Source organism: Sorex fumeus, unplaced genomic scaffold (assembly GCF_029834395.1).
Source record: "Sorex fumeus unplaced genomic scaffold, SorFum_2.1 ptg000213l, whole genome shotgun sequence".
Lineage (NCBI taxonomy): Eukaryota > Metazoa > Chordata > Mammalia > Eulipotyphla > Soricidae > Sorex > Sorex fumeus.
In genome coordinates, this window is record NW_026606270.1 from 346686 (window position 1) to 368968 (window position 22283).

At 58.3% G+C, this 22283-nt stretch overlaps 1 protein-coding gene across 1 annotated transcript in view; it reads right to left on the bottom strand.

Annotated features, from left to right (window-relative positions):
- Positions 1 to 22283, bottom strand: part of SLC9A8 (solute carrier family 9 member A8) — a 261909-nt gene that overhangs the window by 222890 nt on the left and 16736 nt on the right. The window contains exons 4-12 of the mRNA XM_056108471.1: positions 17412 to 17470; positions 16155 to 16238; positions 13732 to 13833; positions 12133 to 12167; positions 10122 to 10265; positions 7051 to 7189; positions 5345 to 5450; positions 2154 to 2270; positions 59 to 141 (exon numbers count right to left, since the gene is read on the bottom strand). Of these exons, the coding sequence (XP_055964446.1) occupies positions 59 to 141; positions 2154 to 2270; positions 5345 to 5450; positions 7051 to 7189; positions 10122 to 10265; positions 12133 to 12167; positions 13732 to 13833; positions 16155 to 16238; positions 17412 to 17470 (869 nt within the window). The remainder of the gene's footprint in view (positions 1 to 58; positions 142 to 2153; positions 2271 to 5344; positions 5451 to 7050; positions 7190 to 10121; positions 10266 to 12132; positions 12168 to 13731; positions 13834 to 16154; positions 16239 to 17411; positions 17471 to 22283) is intronic.

Sequence of the window (22283 nt, forward strand, 5' to 3'; positions counted from 1 at the left end):
TCTACAAAGAAGTGATTAAATTAAAACAAACAAACAAACAAACAAGGAAAATACTTACTATGCACCAGATGACAAAGGAAATTTCAAACTTGTGAGGGAAACTAAAAATGGACAGGCCAAGAAATGCAAACACACATGTTTCTGAAACAGACCAGAGAGCGCGTTATTCACCCGGCCACGGTCGCCCGACAGCCTCAACCGCTACGCAAGCAAACACGGGGCGCTCAGCCCTCTCCCCGTTTCCCGGCACTTCTGCAGCCAGTGCTGGCTCTCAGCCCTGCACGGGGACGCTCTCCCTCTCTCCCTCTATCCCTCTCTCTCGCTTGAAAGGGGCAGGGACGGGCTATTCGGACTCTCCTGGGGAACCAGTTAGACTGTCAAGATTCGCTGGCCCGGGGCCGACGGTAGAGGCACGAATCTGTCTGTTTCCTGGATCCGGACAGCAGCCCAGTGGCAGAGACCCCTGCCGAGGCTGGGGGACCAGCGAGAAAGGACCCTCTGTTCCCTTCCCAGCGGGCTGCCGATGGACCCCGGCTTCCCATGCCGGCTCACACCCTCGGGATGGGCAGGAAGAGGCATTTCCGACTTTTGGCTCCATCCCGAGACAAAAAAGGGTTTGGCATTCGCTCTTGGAAAAATGGTCACTTGTGTCTCCAGACAAAAAAAGAAAAACAAAACAAAAAACAACCTTGCAAATGATCGTCACTCCCCGACAGCCGGCGGCCCGGGGCAAGGCAGGCAGAAGAGACTGGGCTGCGATCAGCCCACCAGGCCCTTCCGGGCACCCCTGCAGAGCTGCTGCTGCTCGTGAATCTCGAGACCCCCCCCACCCCTGTCTTCCACACACCGTTTCAGATCTAGTCAGCTCCAGAGCACAGGGTCAGGCCCAGGTCAGGCCCGGCCCAGGGCGCCCACCTCAATGGGCAGGCTGGGTGCGGGCACTGGCATCCCTTCTGGTTCCGCCCTCACGCGCTGCCTCCCCCGCCCAGGGCTCTTCCCAGAGACAGGAGACTGTGCCCTTTGCTCTCCCTGCACAGGCCGTGGGGCAGGGCTGGCTTCCCACACCCTGTGCCATGCTGATGGGAGAGGGAAGGGGCCGAGACCCCGGCTGAGGGGCGCGTGGGGGGCCCTCCCGGGCTGGGGAGGCTCAGGTCTGAGTGGAAGCCTGACGAGCCCGGGGCTCCGGGGGACGAGGGCTTCAAGACAGGGTGAGTGCGGCTGGGACGCCAGGGAGATGCTGATGACATAAGGGTGGGCACCGCTGGGGGCTGCTGTCTAAGTGCCAACAGCCCTGTCCCTGCCAGGTCTAAACCAGGGAGGGGGTCCGGGCACCGGGGGCACGCGTGGGAGAGGCCCGAGCATAGCACATGGGGCTCCTGCACGCGGCCAAGCCGGGTTCCATGCTGGCACCCCATATGCTCCCGGAGCACTGCCAGAAGGAAATCCTGAGTGCGGAGCCAGGTATGACCCCTGGCCCCTGAGCACTGCTGGGTGTGGCCCCAAAACAACAACAAGAAAAAACACCAGGGGCTGGAGCGATAGCATGGCGGGGAGGGCATTTGCCTTGCACGCGGCTGAGCCGGGTTCGATTCCCAGCATCCCATAGGGTCTCCTGAGCACCACCAGGAGTAATTCCTGAGTGTCTGAGCCAGGAGTGACCCCTGTGCATCGCCAGGTGTGCCCCCAAAATCAAAAAACACCAAGGAAATTTGTCTTCTGGGGTACCCAGCCTCACAAGGGCACACCCCATGCAGGGCCTCCCTTCCAGCCATCCTCGTGATCTGGGGGCGAGTGCACACCTTCCAGTCCCAGGGCGAGCCAGCTGGAAAGTCTCCCAGTTCCCAGCAGTAGACTGGAGGGCTCCACACCCTTTTAAGAGCTATGGGGCAGGGGCAGCCTCCTTTCCCTGCCCTGAGACCTGCCCGAGGGCTGCATTTTGGGGAAGTGCCCCTTTAGGACATCACCCAGGTCTGGGCCCCAAAGGTTCACCATGAAAAGCTGTCAGTCACTCTCGGTCCTCCCCAAGTGGGTGTCAGGCCTCAGGCCTGGGTGCCCTCTGGATTCCAAAACTCAGAAGAGCCCACACCAGGTCCAGGGGCACGGTCTCCAGGCTGACCCCGAGGCGGGGGCGGGCGGGGGGGGGGGCTACTCACCGCACAGGAAAGCCACGGTGCGCAGCGTCTGCTGCATGAGGACCTGGGTGACGGGGGACAGGTTGTGGTGCGTGTAGTGGGACATCACGATGCCGGAGAACAGGATGGCCATGATGCCTGGGGGTGGCAGCGCAGACGAGTCAGGCCGGGCTTGACCCCGGGAGCCCCACCGCCCCGGCCCACACTGAAAACCCTTTCCAAAAAGCAAAAGTGCATCTCCCACACACCCTCCTTGGTGGGGTAGAGAGGCAGCAAGGCCACGGCCCTACAGATTGGACAGGGGTAGGGTAGGGCACACGCGAACACGGGCTTCTGGGGAGCAGAGTCTCCCCAGAGAGGAAGGGCACTTGGGAGGCGGGGGAGAAGGGAGGGAGGAGGAACCCGGGGGAGTTCACACCCTAGGCAACACCGGGGTGCCGGGGGCTACAGCACGCCACGCTTCCAGAAGGCCACGTCCAACCAGAGCCAGTGACGGGTCAATCACCCCACAGCAGACAGGCAGCAGATAGGCCCGCCACCCCGGGAGAGACACTGGTCGCGACCACCCACCCGGAGGTGACGGGTTCGCCGTTAGCTCTGCGGATTGCCAGCTCCTTCACAATCCGGTTATGAAAAATTTATTTTATTGGGGGGGGGCACACCCAGTGATGTTTGGGGCTTATTTCTGGCTCCGTGCTTAGGAATCACACCCATGGGCTTGGGGGAGCGTCTGGGGTGTCGGGGATGGAACCCTGGTAGGCTATGTGCAAGGCAAGAGGCTACTTGCTGTCCTATCGCTCCGGCCCCTCCGTTATGGAAGTTTCTCTTCAAAATGTAACAGGAGAGACGTGGTTCAACGAGCAACAGGACAGGCACACGCTCTCCATGCGTGAGGCCTGGCTTCCATCCTCAGGACCAGAGGGAGCCCAGACCGAAAACAAACACCCCCAACACGACCAGGGCCAGAGAGATGGCACAGTGGGCAGGGCATTCCACCCCCAGCCCTGTCAGGAGTGACCCCTGAGGCAGAGCAGGAACAAGTAGGTGTGTACCCCCCCCCCCAACCGAACCAAACAAACAAGAAAAGAAAGACAGCTAAAAACAGCGAGGCTAGGGGGCTAGAGTGGGGTGTTTGCCTTGCACGCGGCCGACCCGGGTTCGATTCCCAGCATCCCATATGGTCCCCTGAGCACTGCCAGGAGTAATACCTGAGCATCGCCGGGTGTTACCCAAAAAGCAAAACAAAACAAAACAAAACAAATGAACAAACACAGTGAGGCTAGAGCCAAATGATGATTCTACAGGTGGGGGGCGGGGGTGCCAGGGATGGGGGGGATCTGAAGGCAGGCCCAGGAGGGGAGGAAATGATTCGGAAATGATTCGATCTGATTTAAGATGGAAAGTCTGCAAAAGTCCGGGGCGGGCCAGGAGCCCCGGCGGAAGTGACCCGAGTTCTCCTGCTGCCCGGGCCAGTCGCTCACCAAGTCCCAGTGTGAGGCGCCAGCCAGCGTCATTGGTGGGGAGGAGAACTCAGCTTGGGGGTCATTAAAAGCCCCTAGGGACACCTGCTGTGCCCTGAAGGCATAATTGCCCGGAAGGAAGGAGCCGTGGTGCCAGGAAAAAGCGACTGCCCTGGAGTCAACCTGAGTGCAGCTAACGGCTCAGGAGAAAGCCCAGCCTGGGGGAGCCTCATCCTCAAGTGCTCAAAGCCGTGGGTGGGGGGGAGCGGGTCTGTGTGCGGGTGGGGAGTCTGCGTTTCCAGCGGGGGCCAGGCGACACCCTTTGTTCCTGGTGCCGCTCTGCACCCGTCTGTCCCATCAGGTGGGCCAGCAAGCCTCAGAAGGCTCGAGCAGCTTCCAGCTCCTTCTCTGCAGGGCCGGGGAAGCCCCGCTTGACGCAGGCGGGCACCGCAGTCCAGCGGACAGCAGGGTCAGGCCACGGCTGGTGGCTCAAATGGGAACCCGCCGGCGAGGCAAGAGCCGGAAGAGACGATACGCAGCCGTGACGGCGGGCCGGTGGGCATGGCCGGAAATGCGACAGGCATGTTCGGGATGGAGTGGGAGCGGGAGGGAAGCAGAAGGCAGAGAGACGGCTGAGACTTGTGTGGACAGTCCAGGAGAGGGGTCACACCGAGGCCGCGGAGACAGGACAGTGGGGAGGGGGCTTGCCTGGCAAGCGGCCGACCCGGACTCGATCCCCGGCATCTCACAGGGTCCCCCTGAGCCTGCCAGGAGTGACCCCTGAGCACAGAGCAGGAGTCAGCCCTGACACAGCTGGGTATGGCCTCAAACAACACACACACACACAGACACACACACACACAGACACACACACACAGTAGCTGAAGATATAGATAGCACAGTAGGTAGGACACTTGCTTTTGCACAAGGCAACCTGGGCTCAATCCCTGAAACCCCATCTGACACCCCCCCACCCCAGCCCCCTGCCAGAAGGCTCAGGAGTCAGCCCTGAGCACCACTGGGGGCGGTCATTTCCCCAAATAAAAAATGTTTAAAGTGTAAGAATTTAAAGAATGTATCAAATCTGTCGAAAGTTATGAACTCATCATCAGCCATGAGTTCGTAACGCAACACACACACACACCAGCAGGGGGCCGAGGGACCCACGTCAGGCACCTGGAAAGCTGCGGGCCGGGCCGGGCTCTCACGTGGCCGAGCGTGGGCTGAGCCGCCTTGAGACGCCTGTGTGGTGGGGGGGGCATCGTGGCCTGGCCTCCTGGAACATGCAGCCGTATCTGACTGAGTGAAGCCCACCCTCGAACCCAGCCCCGCACCCCTCCACACTCGTCCACGATAAATAAAAACAGGGGGGCTGGAGAGACAGTCCAGCGGGGAGGACACTTGCTCTGCACGCGGCTGACCCGGGCTCGATCCCCGGCAGCCCACAGGGTTCCCCGAGCCCCGTCAGGAGCAAATGCTGAGTGCAGAGCCAGGAGTCGGCCCTGAGCATCACCAGGAGTGACCCCAAAAACAACGTGGGAGTGGGATGGGGAATCCCCAGAGATGCACACTGGGGATAAATCGAGGCATGCGGGGAGTCTGAACGGCAGCTTCAGTCTCAGGGGCTGAAGCCTGCCACCGTGGTCGTGGAAGGCACCGACTACCCGGGATGGGCTGAGGGAGCCACTGACAGGGCGGCCCCGTCCCTGCCTGGGGCAGGACGCCTGGAGGCGGCCTCTCGCGTCCACTCACCAGAGAGCGAGATTCCTTCCGCCAGCCCGTAAGGGAGGTAGGCGAAGATGATCATCATGCCGAACTCCAGCGAGGGCGTCTTCCGGAGGTCGATGTGCTTCAGGACGTGAGCGGCAGTCGTCAAGGAAACAAACCCACAGGCTGGTGACACCAGACCTTGCAAGGCCACAAGCTGTGACTTGTGGCTTCCAGTGATGACCCAGAGTGTCCCAAGGCAACCACGGAAAAGGCATCGCGATAGATTCTTTTTGGGTCATACCCAGCGATACTCAGGGTTCCTCCTGGCTCATGCCCTCAGGAATTATTCCTGACGGTGCTCGGAGGACCCTATGGGATACTGGGAATCGAACCCGGGTCAGCTGCGTGCAAGACAAATGCCCTCCCTGCTGTGCTATTGCTCCACCCATGACAGACTCTTGTCTGGAGAAAAGGCGGTCTGGAGGAGGGGGCAAGCTGACCTGTGTGGTTGTCAGCCCCCGGCACTGGCAGGAACCTCCCCACTCTGTTCCCACACACAGACCTGGGAGTGGCCCCAAGGACCACCAGCTACGGCTGCACACACTACACCCCTTGCTGGCAAAGGGAGGCCAGACAGAGCCCTGAGCTCCAGCTGGCAAAAATGTAGCAATAGAGAGAATGTGCCAAAGCCCCCAGGAGGGCAGAAGGGAAAGATAATCACCTCCAATGAAAAAGAAATAAAAGGATCTGAAAAGATGGTTCTTTTTTTTCCTTTTTGGGTTACCCCCAGCGATGCACAGGGGTTACTCCTGGCTCATGCACTCAGGAATTACTCCTGGTGGTCCCCAGGGGACCATATGGGATGCTGGGAATCGAACCTGGGTCGGCCGCTTGCAAGGCAAACGCCCTACCCGCTCTGCTATTGCTCCAGCCCTGAGAAGATATTTATGTGGAAAGAGAAACCCCTAAACCTTTAAGCCTTGGGGGTTTTTATTTGTTTTAGTTTTGGAGTCACACCCAGTGATGCTCAGGGATATTTCTTGGCTCTGCACTCAAAATAATAAAAAATATAAAAACTACAAAAATTTTTAAAAAATGTAAATGATGGAGAATGGGCACTGGTGAAGGGATGGGTACTGGATCATTGTATAACTGAAACCCAAGCACAAAAACTTGTAAGTCTACAACTGTACCTCATGGTGTTTCACTAATAAAAAATTAAAAAAAATAAAAAAGAATTACTCCTGATGGTACTCAAGGGGCCATACGGGATGCCGAGGATTGAACCCCATAAACCGTTAAAACGTTGAAAACTTGTTCAGGTTCAGGATTAGCACTGTTAGCACTGTTCTCCCGTTGTTCATCAATTTGCTCGAGCGGGCACCAGTAACGTCTCCATTGTGAGACTTGTTGTTACTGTTTTTTGGCATACCGAATACGCCACGGGGAGCTTGCCAGGCTCTGCCGTGAGGGTGGGATACTCTCGGTAGCTTGCCGGGCTCTCCGAGAGGGCTGGAGGAATCGAACCCGGGCCGGTCGTGTCAGCCACAAGCAAGGGACACGCCCTACCTGCTGTGCTATTGCTCCAGCCCAAACCAAAAGCAATAAAACAAAAATCAATTTGGAGGGGGAAGTTTAAATTCCTGAGAAGTAAACTCAGCATCGAGATCTCTCCGTGAAAACCTTGGTGGCCAGCGGCCTGGGAGGGGCCCTTCGGCTGGCAAGGCCCGCGGGAGCAGGAGGGATATCAGCGCTGAGATGAGGCCCGTGAACGTGCCCAGGGCGGCGGAGCCAAAGAACATCTTGAGGAAGTAGCCGAGGGCCTGCAGGAACGTCTGCCACCCGCTGACGTCGGACGTGTTTTTCCTTGTTAGACCTTCAGCTGTGCTGGGAAAAGAAAGCAGCACCGCGAGACGCTAAGCGGGTACAAGACGCTCCCGCAAAACGCGGGACGCGTTTTCTGCGGGACGTGGCTCCGTCCCCCGCCCCCTGCAGGAGACCTGCTCACCCACTCTGCTCTGGGCCCTGTGTTCGTGGGGGGTGGGGGGGAGAGCACACACCAGCGCTCAGGGGCCCCCTGAGCCGTGCTGCCACAGGGCACGGGTGAAGGCAGCAGGGCACGTGCGGGAGGACACGCGGGCCGGGTGTCCACGCGGGGGAAGGGCCAATTCGTGGAAGAGTGAGGGGAGACTCCACGGCAGCAGGAGGGGCAGGGCGGGGCCCAGAGACCCAGGCAGGAGCCATGTGCGGGGGCGGCCAGGGCTGGAGGGACACAGGCGGTGAGGGCAGTGACAAGGGACGGGCAGAGCTGCGGGCAAGCAGCAGGCCCTGAGAGCCTTTGGGGGGCTTGGGGGTGGTGGTGCTCAGATTAGCAGGGGGGTCACGGGGTGGGCAAGTGCCTCAGCCCCTGTCCTACGGCCAGCCTGGGAATGGGCATTTCATGGTGTGTGTGTGTGTGTGTGTGTGTGTGTGTGTGTGTGTGTGTGCGCGCGCATGGATGTGCCTTGTGTATATATGTGTGTGTAGGTGTGTCGTGTGTGTGTGTGTGTGTGGTGTGTTTGTGCATGGATGTGCTGTGTGTGTATATATATATGTATGTGTGTGTACAAAGGTGGGTAGAATATGAGTGTGCGTGCGGGTGTGTGGTGTGTGGTTCGCATGTGTCTGCACGCGCAAACTGAAATCTGACGCTGAGACTCTGGCCTGGAGCAAGAGCAGGATGCACTGAGGGAAAGGTCACTGGCACCTACTGAGGGGGCGGATTTGGGGACGTGGCTGAGGCAACAGGGAAGGACCGTTCCTCTCGTTCCTCTCGCAGTGACAGGACCAACTATAGTCATTCTGTTCGCCCCAAAGGGAACAATCCTCATGCCACCCCACCGGAAGGGGCTTTTGTCATCCAAGCTGAGGATGATTCTAATTCCTGACTCTCAAGTCCAGCTACACGGCTCCCTCCCCTCCCTGCCCTCCCCGACTCCCAGCCGCCCTCTCTGCCCTGGCGCTGGCACCTTGGAGGGCATCGAGCACTGTCTGCAATACCTGCCCTGCACACGCATGGCTTCCCCGGCTCCAGGCGGCTGAGACCACCCGCTCCAGGCCACGCCAGAGCCTTGTCCTAAACCACACAGGCAGACAACTGTGCTGGACCAGCAAACGCCAGCCAAGGCCCTCGGCAGCAACAGTCACTCGTGCGTGAACATTTCTGGAGGGGCCACTGGAACAGAACAAGCTCTGCCGAGAAGAGCGCTGGGCCCAGTGGCCTTAGGACGCCCCTGGGGTCTGTACCCCGTGACGGAGCAAGTCACACCTAAGAGTCCTGCAAGAAAGGAATCTCCCGACAGTCCCTTCAGAGAGGAGATCCCTGGCGGTGCAAGGACTGGAGCTCATCCTTGCAAGTGGGAGGCTGGGATGCACCTCAGTACCCAATGGCTGCCGGAGGCAGGAGCACAGAGTGTGTGTGTGTGTGTGTATATGTGTAGGGAGGGTACCAGGAATCAAACTCAGGGCCTCACACACACACAGGCATGTGGTCTGCCAGAGCTCTGTACTCAGACCAGGAAGGTTCATCTTTTATGGTTTTCTTTTATTTTGGGTCACACCTGACAGTGCTCAGGATTTACTCCTGGCTCTGTGCTCAGAGATCACTCCTGGCAGTGTTCAGGGGATCCTGTGGGATGCTGGGGATCCAACCAGGGTCAGCCACACGCAGGGCAATTACCTAAGCCCCTGAACAATCTCTCTGACCCAGGAAAGATCATCCTAAGTGACTTCCTCTCCTTCACCCTCCCCCCGTCTTGGGGGGGCCAGGGTATGACGCCCAGTGGTGCCTGGGGCCCTATGCAGCGCCAAGGATCAGACCCGGAGGTGGTGCTCCCAGCATGGAGGTGGTGCTCCCACACTCGGAGGTGGTGCTCGACACTCGGAGGTGGTGCTCCCACACTCGGAGGTGGTGCTCGCACTCACATGGCAGTGATCCTCGCACTCAGTGGTCATGCTCACACTCGGGTGTGATGCTCCCACACTTGGGGTGGTGCTCACACGCCTGGAGATGGGGCCTGCACATTCGGTGGGGTGCGTGCACACTTGATGGTGCTCCGCACACTTGGTGTGGTGCTCTCGCAGAGGTGGTATCCGCACATGCCTGGCCAAGGGGTGTGTCAGGATGACCCACTTTGTTGGTCACCACACGGGAGTGCTGGGGATTGACCTCTGCCACTGGGCCCTGACCCGGGTTGGGGTAGGGCTGCTTCTTGCTCTGTGCTGAGGGGTTGCTCCCAGTGGTTCTTGGGGGAGCGGGGGGCGGGGGGGGTCAGCCTGTTGCTCTTCCTGTCTGCTCCCTGTGGTATTTTGTTTGGGGGCCACACCCAGCGATGCTCGGGGCTGACTCTGGCTCTGCACTCAGGTATCACTCCCAGTGGGCTCGGGGGGACCCGATGGGGTGCCGGGGACGGAAACTTGGGTTGGCTGCGTGCAAGGCCAGCACCCGACCCGCTGTACTTGCTCCAGGCCTGATCCCTGAGGGTCTTCGATCGCTCAGCTCCTGTCAACTAAAGCGGCGAGACCAGGGACACGTGCAAAGGTCCTGTGGGTTCTAAAGCCATTTTCACAAAGCGCTTGGGGTGGGGGTGGGAGGGTGAGAAGCCACTGGGAATGGGGCGCTACCCTCGGCCGCTGTCTGGATGAGAGACGGGGAAGAGTCACTCCTGAAAGGCTGGTTCCTGTCTCCTCATCACCCCAAGCCCCGACTGCCGCCCTGGGCCACAGCGACGCGAGGGACGCAGCCCCCACCCCCCCCCATCCCCGGCAGGAGGCGGCTTACTTGGTCAGGACGATGGAGACGGCGTCGTTGAGGATGCTCTCCCCGAAGACCAGCATGTTGAGCACGGGGTCCACGTGCAGGGCGTTGAAGATGGCGATGGTGGCCACCGGGTCCACGGCGGAGATGAGGGACCCGAAGGCAAAGCTGCGGGGGGGGAGGTGGGGGCTCTGACGTGGGCACAGCATGGGGGGGCCACGTTTGGGGTGGGGCCGGGCTAAGCCCATTCTAGAGGGGCCCCTGGGGACGGGCTGGCTCCTGCTCTGAGAAGCAACTGGGACTCGGGGCGGCCCCGCGGCGGGTGGAAGGGGTCTCCCCAATGGCCCCGGAGCCCCGGGCTCTGGTCTTTGCTCTGCCCCTTGTCGCCAATGCGCGGCCCACCCCAAACTCCACTCAGGTCTGCTCAGAAAGTGCCCGAGCTGTAACCAACTCCAGGGTGCTTGGGGGATGGTGGCAGGGGCGGCAGAGCCCCCCAGGGCTGCCCCACGGGCACAGCCCCCCATCCCCACCCCCAGGGCTCTGCCCTCAGGGGCAGTCGCCACTTCCCAGGCACACACCGGCAAGCACAGCGGCCCAGAGCGGCCAGGCCTGGGACCCGTGACCCCCGTGCTGGAGATCGGCCTGGACTCGCTGCCCACAGGCAGCCAGGCAGGGAGAAAGGGGCGCTGTGGGCACCATTATGCACTCTGCAGGCCCCGTGGCCCAGGTAGCCATGAGGAGGGGTGGGCGGGGCTGCCCGAGCCACAGGGGAACGCTGCAGGGCGCGGAGTGAGAGCACTGGCCAGAGTCAGGACTGGCCGGCACAGCCTTGAGCCAGCCTGTTCGGTTCTGAGAGCGTGAGACCCCCCCAGGGCTGGCCTGGCCCAGCAGTGAGGGCCCCCCAACCCCCCAGACCCTATAGGCTGCTGACACGCAAGGAGGACACCTCGGGTCCCATTGGTGGGCGTGGCTGGGAGGCGGGAGGAGGCTGCCAGGAGGGGGCAGTGTCCGGACGCGGGCAGCCTCACCACCTGCATCTGTTCAACCGTGGTTTGGGGAGCACGCCCGGCGGAGCTCAGGGACGCTGGCAGGGCCAGCCTGTACCCGGGCCTCCTGTGTGATCTGTGCGGGAGCAGCTCTCCGGGGAAACCGGTAACCAGGCAACAGCATGTCCCTGGGGAGTGGCACGGCTGAGGCCGCTGCCCAGGACAGCATCAGGGATGGAATGTGGGGCCGCCCCGTTGCGGGTAAGGCTGGGGCCTCTCTCGGCACCCACCGGTGCCTCGCCCCCACCTCCTGCCCAGTTTGGGACGGCGTAGGAAGGTGACCACTCGTTTGCATAGCCCAACTAGCTTGGCACAGAAGCTTCAGAGCTTATGTGGGGGGAGGCGGGCAGGGCAGGGCAGGGCCCCGGCGTGAGTCGGTCACTGTGACCAAGGCCCCTGGAAAAATTCTAGTTCCCCGGAGGGAGGGGAGGCGGGACACGAGGCTGGAGCCACATGCTGTCTGTCTGTCCGAGCAAACAGCAAGGCCGCAGCAGGGTTTCCCGGCCTGTACCCTCTCTCAGGAGCGCACCCCCTGCCTTCCGAGACGGCATGGCCTTGTCCTTGTGCCCCCCCCCCCCCCCCAGCACCCGAGCCCACACCGGTTCCTGATGAGGAAGAGCTTTTCATGGTGGTCAGGGAAAATGAGCCCGAGCGGGGGGGTCTCCAGAGTGAAAAGAACAACGGTGCGGGGAGGGGCCAGGGGCAGTGAGGGGCCGGAGCACTGACTGATGAGCACAAACTCCCAGGAACCCGTCAAACTCTCACGCTGGCGCCTGGCTGATCAGCCAGGCACCGGCATGAGATGTTCAAAGTCCTGCCACGTGATTCGGACTCATTTCCGAGACGAGACGTGCGTGGACGGAGAAGGTCAGCGGCAGAGAGAGACCGAGAGCACTGACAGGGGCAGCCCGGCAGGAAGCAGTGCGGGAAAACGTCCCCGGGGCTGAGGAAAACACCCCCCATGGCGGCACCTCCGCAGGGAAGATTACCTGTCTGTCATGTTGAGTTTAGAGATGACATCAGCCTGCAAAATAAAACACACAGACACACTTCAAAGAAGCCCTGGAGGACAGCAGCGTGCGAGGTGCCCGCTAGAGCGCCTCTCAGTCCACCCTGATGGGAAGTGAAGGAAACTCCTTTTTTCTTTTTTTTTTTTTTTTGCTTTTTGGGTCACACCCAGTGATGCTCAGGGCTTACTCCCAACTGCACTCAGGAGTCACTCCTGGTGGTGTTCAGGGGACCATATGGGATGCTGGGGATTGAACCTGGGTCGGCCACAATGCAAGGCAAACGCCCTCCCCGCTGTGCTATCGCTCTGGCCCCGTGAAGAAAACTCTTAAGTGAGACCCCTGAGAACGGGAAAGAAAAGTCACATTTACCGAGCCAGAGTCTTTCCTCCCTCAAATTTCTTCCCATCTGAAAACTGCAAGGGGTGGAGCTCAGGCATCCTGAAGGGTTTATTTTGGTGGGGGGGAGGTGTAGGGGGTTGTCACTGAGGCAGAGTGAGAAGCAGCCGAAATGGGCTTTAGCTATCAAAAGCCATGAACCCACAGAGGGGCCGTCTGCCAGTCCCCAAGATGCTCAAACCCCAAACTCTGCTTCTGGAACAGGGCAGGGAAAAAGGCGGAGGGACACTGGGGGCAGACAAGGTCAAGGTCACGGGCATGACCTGCTGTGAGGTCTAGCCTGAATCAATGCAAACAAAGCTTTGGCCCGGCCTGAGGACACTGCGTCTTTCCAACCACGGCGGAAAATCCCAAGGAGGGCGTTACCTTGGCACTAACTGAACACATTCAAAAGCACCTTCGCTCAGGACAGGGGGTGGCGGGGGGCGGGGGGCAAACCTGGCTCTGACTCAGGCCTCCTGGCAGGACCCCTGGGAACAGATGCAGGGCCAGGATCAGGCCGGGCAGTGTCGTGCGTGGGGGCCAGCGCCCTGCCCCGAACTCTCTCTGACCCAGCTTCTCTGAATTTTAAAAGGCAAGTTTTGATTTAAAAAAGCAAAACAAAAAGATTTGACTGAAAACACTTCACTCTGATTCAGTCTGAAAATACAACATATGTCATTAAGATGTGAAGTAGCACTGTAGCACTGTCCTCCCGTTGTTCATTGATTTGCTCGAGTGGGCACCAGTAACGTCTCCTTTGTGAGACTTGTTGTTACTGTGTTTGGCATATCGAATACACCACGGGGAGCTTGCCAGGCTCTGCTGTGAGGGCGAAATCCTCTCGGTAGCTTGTTGGGCTCTACGAGAGGGAGGGAAGAATCGAACCTGGGTCGACTGCGTGCAAGGCAAATGCCCTATGCGATCGCTCCAGCCCAAGATGTGAAGTACTTTATGGTAAATCTATCTTTGACTTTACTGTTCACATACTCTCCAATTTAAGACACTATTGGTGTGGCAAATGAAACCAATACTTGTGGGGCCAGGTAAGGCTCCCTAAATTCCAGGGGTTCCAGAGAACACTGGGCAGTGGGGGGCCCGGCCAGACCCTTCCAGGACGGGGAGCCACACTCCCTCTCTGTAGCCCCCACTCTAGGAGGGGAAGAGTCTTGAATTTTTTCCCCCCAATAATGTTTATCTTACCTGACCCAGAAAATAAATTCCTCCACCTACTACAAAAGCAGAAATTGCCGTCCCAAAAACGGCAAACAGGGTGATGGACCCGATATTCTGGAAGAAGTTTCCCTGTTCGAAAGAGCAGAGGAGAGAAAGGATGAGAAAAGCCAGTCCCGGAGGGCAGAGCGGCCGACTGGGACTCCATCCCCGGCACCCCAAATGGTCCCTGGGAGTCACTCTGGAGTGTGGAGAAGCAGGTCCTGGCAGTGGGACGCGAAGCCCAGACCTGGCCCTCCCACACCGGTCTCTCCTGCCCTGCTGGCCCCCCCAGCACTCCCCCACCCCTGCTCACATCTAACACGATCAGTGCCCCCCCAGGCACCGGCTCCCCAGCTCCAATGGGAACTGTACTAAAGACAACCCAAAGGCTGCCTCATCCAACCCCGAAGACTTCTGCTTGAAATGCAGCTAGCAGGAGGAGAGAGGGAGGGAGAGGGAGAGAGAAGAGAGAAAGAGGGAGAGAGAGACAGAGGAGAGAGGGAGAGACAGGAGAGAGGAGGAGAGAGACAGAGGAGAGAGGAGAGAAAGGGAGAGAGGGGAGACAGAGGGAAGAGAGAAAGGGAGAGAGAGCAGGAGAGGGAGAGAGGGAGAGAGAGAGGGAGAGAGACAGAGGGAGAGAAAGAGGGGAGAGTGGGAGAGAGAGATGGAGGGAGGGAGAGAGAGAGACAGAAGAGAGACAGAGAGGGAGAGAGGAGAAAGGGGGAGAGAGGGAGGAAAAGGAAGGGGGAGAGAGCTCAAAACAGCAAGTATGAGGGGGCTGGGGTCACAGTCTCCCCACATTGTCATTGTCACATTGTCGGTGGCCCCCAAGCAGGGGGGGTGGGGGGAGTCCCAGTACCGCCCCCTGCCCGGGGGAATGGGAGCAGCAAGGAGCCAGGCTGAGCCCCACCCGTTCCCTGATCACCCTGCAGACATTTGTTCCAGAGACCACGCTCTGATCCTGGGCAAGGAGCCTTCCCCCGGAACATTCCTGGGCATCCGTGTGGGCTGCGGTTCCTGGGGAAGGAGTGAGGCTGCTGGGCGCCCGAGAGCCGCCCACCGGGAGACAGGCCCTCGGGAATGACCCGCACCAGCGCTGGGCCAAGGGCCAAGCATCACAAGCACAGGGTTGGTTTGGGGGATACGATTAAGAAAAGCAGGATGTGGGGCTGGAGCGATAGCACATTTGCCTGGCACGTGGCTGACCCGGGTTCGGTTTCCAGCATCCCATATGGTCCCCTGAGCACCACCAGGAGTAATTCCTGAGTGCAGAGCCAGGAGAGTAACCACGGTGCACCAAAGGGTGTGGCCCAAAAACCAAAATAAATAAATAAATAAATAAATAGGATGTCCACAAAGACTGTCATGCAGCATTAATACGGCTGGGGGCTCCTGTGACCGTCCAGGCCGTCGGACACAGTGCGCTGACTCTGCTAGAATCGTCAGCAAGCAGGCGCCCTCGCCCTTGCACTATGGCTCTGGCCCCTCTCACATTTTTCTATCCAGGTTTCATTCAATAAAAATTACCGTGCTTCACTGAAACGCAGCTACCCTAGTATTAATGATGTCGTTAATAGACAATATGAGTAAGCAGAACCCTACTTATTTAACATGGCAGGTGGTCTCTGCACACACCCTTCCATCTAGTGTGAACCCTGAAGCGGCCTGGGAGATGGGGTTTCTGGGGTGTCCGGGGCGCTCAGTTCTCATCTCCCGGGAAAGGCGCCGGCTGTCTCTCTCCTCTCCCCGGAGGAGGCCGGATCTCAGTCCTTCACCTATTCATAGTTTTCACGTCAGTCACAGAAGATCTGTGTGCCTCTTGTATTTTAAGACTCACGCTCATTCATACTTCTGAAATCTACCCTATGACCTTTGCTTAGACTCACACGGAAGCACACAGGGGGCTGGTGTGACGTGAAAAGCGCTGTCCAGAGAGACCGGGAACGCGAGGGCCTAGCAGAGAACTGGGCAGGGGCCAGGGGTCCCACTCCCCAGGCCCGGGAACTGAAGCGGCGGGAAGACCAGGGCCCACGATGGGCACCCAAGCCGGTAGCAGAAGTGGGCTAGGGTGAGCTGGGCGGGCCTGGAAGTGAGCCGCGTGGGCCAGAGGCTGCGCTGTATGCCCCCGACCCCAACACCTACACTTGTCCCGTTGTCAGCAAGACGAGTCAGCGCTTACAATCACTCTGGCATAGTCCTGGGCAAAGGCCCCCCGGAAAAGCTGGTTCAGGAGCTTCCTAGGAAACCACCTCCCCCAGGTGGGCAGCGCAGAACAGCGTCCCGGCCCCGGGAATTCACACCAGCACTGCCCCCCACGACTGAAGGCACCGCCCAGCAGTCAAGGGCTCCTTTGCAGAGGTGGGCACCCAGCCAGCAGCAGAGCGATCCGGGGGCCGAGAGCGCCGTCTCACCTTGTGCAATGAATAGCCTGACTCAAATATGATAGGCGGAAGCAACAGCAGAAAAAACATGTTTGGACGAAACATTTCTTCTTCCTGGAAATAGAGAGCAAACATTTTGAGAGGCACAGGGATTTGGGCAAGTCAAGCCACCCTGTGCTCTGGGCCCGGCCCTGTGGAAACACCGGGGTGCCAAAGTGACTGGCCCTGGCTGATGAGAAACCACGTGGACGGAGAGGTAAGCGACACCCCCAGCTGCCCTCAAGAGCACCTGAGTTGGAAAATGTATCATCGTACGGTCTGAATCCTTGTCAGAACGTCGATCCAAAAGAATGACTAAACATATTCTAACGAACGCCCAGCTGTCACCGTGAAGCCTAAACCGCATCCCAAACAGGCCCATGTAATGTCACCAGGCCTGGCCAACCAGAAGGGGAACAGATGAGCGGGACGGTGGGCACTTCAGGGGCAGCCGGGAGCAGCCATGAGCGGAGCCCCTGTCCCTCCCGGCCACAGGAGGGTGCTGCCCAACCAACAGCAGGGACCGGAGGGAGGCTCTGTTCACGGGCACCCACCGAGACCGTGCCCCACACACGAGGCCAAGAGAGCAGAGCCATGGGCATCTCCAAAGTTAAGAATAATCACTATAACGGGGGCTGGAGAGAGGGGACAGTAGGTGGGCACTCACGTGGCCACATCCTGGGTTCGATCCCCGGCACCCCATAGGGTTCCCTGAGCCCCGCCAGGCGTGATTCCTGAGTGCAGAGTCAGGAGTAACTCCCGAGCACTGCTGGTGTGACCCCCAAACACCAAAACACACACACAAATTCTTTTTAAAGAAAAAAACCCACTATAAGGGCCAGTGAGATCATACAGAGAGTTCAGCACTTCCTCCCTCACATGCGCCAGACCCCAGCTCGATCCCCGGCACCACACATAGTCCTCTGAGCACTTGTCAGGCCCTTAGGGACTCCTGCTGAGCACAGCCAGGAGCAAATCCCGAGCACAGCTGGTGACTCAAGAACAAAAACAAACAGGAAAGAACCCATAAGGCCTGTGGTTACGGAGGGAGAGAGTGAAGCAGGGAAGACTCTCGTCCCACACAGGGTCCCCTGGGCGCCTCCCGGAGCGACCCTGAGGATCCCGAGTAAGCCCTGAGCACCACTGGGTGTAGCCCGAAAACCAAAACAAGAAACACACACACACACACAACCCCCAAGAAACCCAAACCTCTAATTAAGCTAACAATGAACAGGTGAGCAAACCTACCTTCCAATTTGCCAGTTTTTTAAACTCTATAAATTTTATAACTGCCCCCATGAGAATACCTGAAAGAGAAAAATACAAAGTGTCACCTAAATGTGAGGTGTTAAAAAGATCAGGTTTATCATCGTAGAGAAACAATGTTTCTACGGCTCTCAAAGGCCTCTGGACTCCTGCAGGTTTGACGTCTGAAGCCCTCCACTGAAGGATGGATGTGAGGAGGGTTTCCAGGGCGTCCCCCAGGGGCTCACTGGCCTCTCTGGCAAACACAGTCTCCACGTTTACCCAGATCTGGGGGGACAGGGCATTACAGAGCCACAGTGAATGTGGCAGAAGGGACAGGTGTCAGGCGGCTCCTGCCTGCTGCGGGGGTGGGGTGGGGTGGGATGGGGGTGCAGGGGGTGCGGACAGCTTCCAGCTACCCCCGCCCAGCTGCGCCTCCCACAGTCTCTAGAGGGAGCCCGAGCTCGCCTTCTCGGTGCAGGTGGCAGCGCCAGGCAGATCCCTGGGGCGGAGATGGTGCGCAAAGGCGGGGCCCGGGGAGGGTTCGAGGTCTGCACCCAGGCCTGTCTGCAGAGCGACTGCTTTGGGGCGTGGCCCACGGCAACACACAAAACCCAAACCAAATATGGGGCAGGAGCTACCTGAAGGTAAGGAGCTGGTCTGGCAGGCGGCTGACAGGCTTGATCCCCTGACAGGCATCCCTTAGGGCCCCCCCAAGCCCGCCACGAGTGATCCCTGAGGCCAGCATTCTCAGGGGTCGATTCCCAGCACATCCCGTATGGCCCCCCGAACACCGCCAGGAGCAATTTCTGAGTACAGAGCCAGGAGTAACCCGTTGGGTCGCATCCCGGATGTGACCCAAAAAGAAAAAAAAAAAAAGACGTGATCCCTGAGTGCAAAGTCAGCTGTAAACCCCTGAAATGAGTGTGACTCAAAACCAAACCAAACCAAACCAAAAACTAACCACTTTAGAGATTCAGGAAGGAGAAACGGCGAGCGACTGCTGGGGTGGAGAAAGTGTCCTGGTAGAGAGTGACAATGGTTGTACAACCACACACTGAAAAATTCCGAAGCTCATGACCTAGAAATTATATTTTAATCTTTTAATTTTTTTTTTTGTTTCGTTGTGAGACTTGTTGTTACTGTGTTTGGCATATCGAATACGTCACGGGAAGCTTGCCAGGCTTTGCCGTGTGGGTGAGATACTCTCGGTAGCTTGTTCCTCCCCTCTCAGAGAGCCCCACAAGCTACCGAGAGTATCCAGCCCGCATGGCTGAGCCTGGCAAGCTCCCCGTGACGTCTTCGATATGCCAAACACAGTAACAACAAAGTCTCCAATGGAGACGTTACTGGGCCCGCTCGAGCAAATTGATGAACAACGGGAGGACAGTGCTACAGCGCAGTGCTACAGACCGGGGGGTGGGTGGGAGGGGGGACGCTACCCTGGGGTGCTCAGCGCTTATTCTCGGCTGTGCTCAGGGCTCACTGCTGGCAATGTTCGGGGGGACTTTATGAGGTGCCAGGGATCAATCTGGGGTCAGCCATATACACCTTAACCTTTGTACAATCTCCCCAGTCAGTTTTAATCTTTCAAAGTCAGAGGTTTAATTTGGGGCCACCCCCAGGGGTGTGGGGGGCTGCCCCTGGCTCAGGGCCCGGGTCCCGCTCCCCACAGACTGGCCAGCGCGGAGACCAGCGCTCACCTGAGTCCAGCGACTGGCTCACAACTTCCTGGGCTCTGTCCACACACCAGGGGACACGATCCATCTGACACGGCCTCCGTGTCATTGCGCCATCAGCCCAAGACCAACTAGCACCTGGTCCCCCCAAAGACTCCTGCTTTATGGACCACGCGGTGTCTGTGGCTGTGGACCCCCTCCAGGACCCCCTCCTGGCTAGCAGTGGACAGTACAAACCAGCTTCTGGGCGTGGTGAGACGCGGGAGTGACCGCATGCGGCCTTACTTCAGGAGTCTGCAGCTCACCTCCACTTAAGGAAGTTCTGCTTCCTTGGCCTGAAATGAGGCCCAGTGGGTTGAGAAATTTCAGGTCCTGTCTCCTAAGGGAAGCACTGTGAGGGCCCAAGAGAGAGCTCCGGGGACCGAGTGTGGGCTTCCACCAGGAGTGACGCCTACGTAGTTCTCCTTCTCTCAAAATTTAGATCATCTCAACAAAACCAAAATGAAACACATGAGATTACAACTGAGAAGTGTTTGCGTGGCCAAAGAAACTTGGGATAGATTTTAAAAAGACGCCTTACTGGCCCACAGCGACCGCACAGCGGGGAGGGCGCTTGCTTTGCATGTGGCTGACCCAAGTTCAGTCCCGGCATCCCGTGTGGTCCCCTGAGCACCTCCAGGGGTAATTCCTGAATGCAGAGCCAGGAGTAAGCTCTGAGCATCTCAGGTGTGGCCCCCAAGTGAAAGCAAAAAAAAAGATACTTTGCTGAAGGGGGAAAACTGTATACACAGTAACAGATAGGGGGCCTGAGCCATGGTACAGCAGGGAGGGCATTTGCCTTGCACGCAGACTAACCCGGGTTTGATCCTGGCATCCTATACGGTCCCCCGAGCACCGCCAGGAGTGATTCCCGAGTGCAGAGTCAGGAGTAAGCCCTGAGTATGCCAGGTGTGACCCAAAAAGCCAAAAAAAAAAAAAAAAAGACCCCAACCAAAAACAAAACAACCAACCCCCCAAAAAGTCCCCAAAACCAGATAAAAGGCTAATACCCAAGGTATATAAAGCACTAATAAAAACTTAACAACAAAATAGTCAACAACTCCATCAAAGAAACAGGGAAAGGAGGTGAACATTTCCCGAAGTCCTACCTGGGTGGTCAGCAGGCAGACGGAAAAGTCCTTGTCAGCACTGATTATTAGGGAAACGCAAACCAAAACAACCACCAAGTCTCATCTCAGGCCAGAAGTATGAGAACGGGACCGATCCCAAAGGCCGAAGTGACTGGAACTGGCAGGGCCGCGTTGAACAGGAGCTCTCGGCCCTGTTGCGGGGGACTTCGGGGCACCCGCACGACCCCGGGCTCCTTCCTGACATCGGTTCCCCGGGCACGGAACTGTCACCCTGGAAAGATCCCAGCACAGTGACGCTCATGCAGCACTTGGCACAACGGCAAGGCTGTGGGGACAGCCCGGAGACCCAAGGACAGACACACGGGGAAGGAAGTCACGGGGGTCTGTGTCTACACAGTGGGCAGCTGTATCGCTCCAGGAAGAGACGAGGGCGGGAGTGGGGAGCGTCGCCGAGTGAAGGTAGCCAGAGGAAGAGGGGCGCACCCCAGGACGGCGCTCAGTGGAGGGGCACGGACAGGCAGGCCGGGGGCACAAAAGGATCGGCAATGTGGGAGTGCGGGAGGGAACGAAGACAGGCCCAGAGGTGAGTGAGGATGGTAACGGGGGGTCACAGGCACGGAGGAGGTTCTGCAGTGACACAGTGCATTAGTTCCATCAGGGTTTGAGCTCTTCTGTAACCACAGTGCACTCTCACACTGCCCCGTCTCTCCCTGCTGTGGACTTACATAGGAAATACAGTCAAAAGATGCAGAAGTGAGGGGCTGGAGCAATAGCATAGCGGGTAGGGCGTTTGCCTTACACGTGGCCAACCCGGGTTCGATTCCCAGCATCCCATATGGTCCCCTGAGCACTGCCAGGGGTAATTCCTGAGCGCAGAGCCAGGAGTAATCCCTGTGCATCGCTGGGTGTGACCCAAAAAGCAAAAAAAAAAAAAAAAAAAAAAAAGATGCAGAAGTGGGGCTGGAGCGAGAGCACAGCGGGGAGGGCGTTTGCCTTGCACGGAGCCAACCCAGGTTCGATTCCCAGCATCCCATAGGGTACCCTGAGCAATGCCAGGAATAATCCCTGGCATCACTGGGTTTGATGCAAAAGAAAAAAAAAAACACAACAAAAACCAGATGCAGAAGCGCTAAGCCGTGATGACTGCAGAGCCAGGGACAGTCAAGGCTGCCTCTGGGCAGAAGCACGGAGCTACTGGCTGAAGAACTGCACCAAGACTGGGTGAGCCCGGGGCGGGGGGGGGGGGAGGGCGGGGGTTGTCAGTCGTACTGGTGGGTCACTTACCTTGCACACTGCTGACCTGAGTTCACTCCCTGTAGACCTATATGGACCCTGATCACAGAGCCAGGCGTACGCCTTGAGCACCTTCAGTGCTCAAGAATAAACTATCACCTCTGATCCCTGTTTCTGCCCCAGCCCAAGATGTCTCAGGAATGAACATCACCTCTGAGCCATGTCTCGAAAGCAGAGGCTGCAGGCCCACCCATGCCTGGATGCAGCAGCCTGGAAGAATCATTAGTCTGATGGACCTCTTGGCCCATCTGACAACCAACTTTGGCCTCTGCCTCTAATGATCAAGAAACAGACATTTCTGCTTTTCTAATGAAAAAAAAAATCAAAGCATCTAAGATTTGAGGATAATTACCCATTGGGCGGGCTGGAGTGATAGCACAGCAGTTGGGTGTTTGCCTTGCGTGCAGCCAGCCCGGCCCGAGCCGGGTTCGATTCTTCCGCCCCTCTTGGAGAACCCGGCAAGCTACCGACAGTATCTCACCTGCATGGCAAAGCCTGGCAAGCTCCCCGTGATGTATTCGATATGCCAGACACAGTAACAACAAGTTTCAAAATGGAGATGTTACTGGGCCCGCTCAAGCAAATCGAACAATGGAAGGACAGTGACAGTGACAGTGACTCATTGGGCACCTGAAGCTGTATTAGCAAGAAGTGAATCAGACTGGAAGCACTGACAGTTACAATTAAAAGTTTCCTTTTTAGGGGCTCGAGTGATAGTACAGCGGGTAGGGGGTCTGCCTTGCACGCAGCCAACATGGCCGACACAGGTTCGA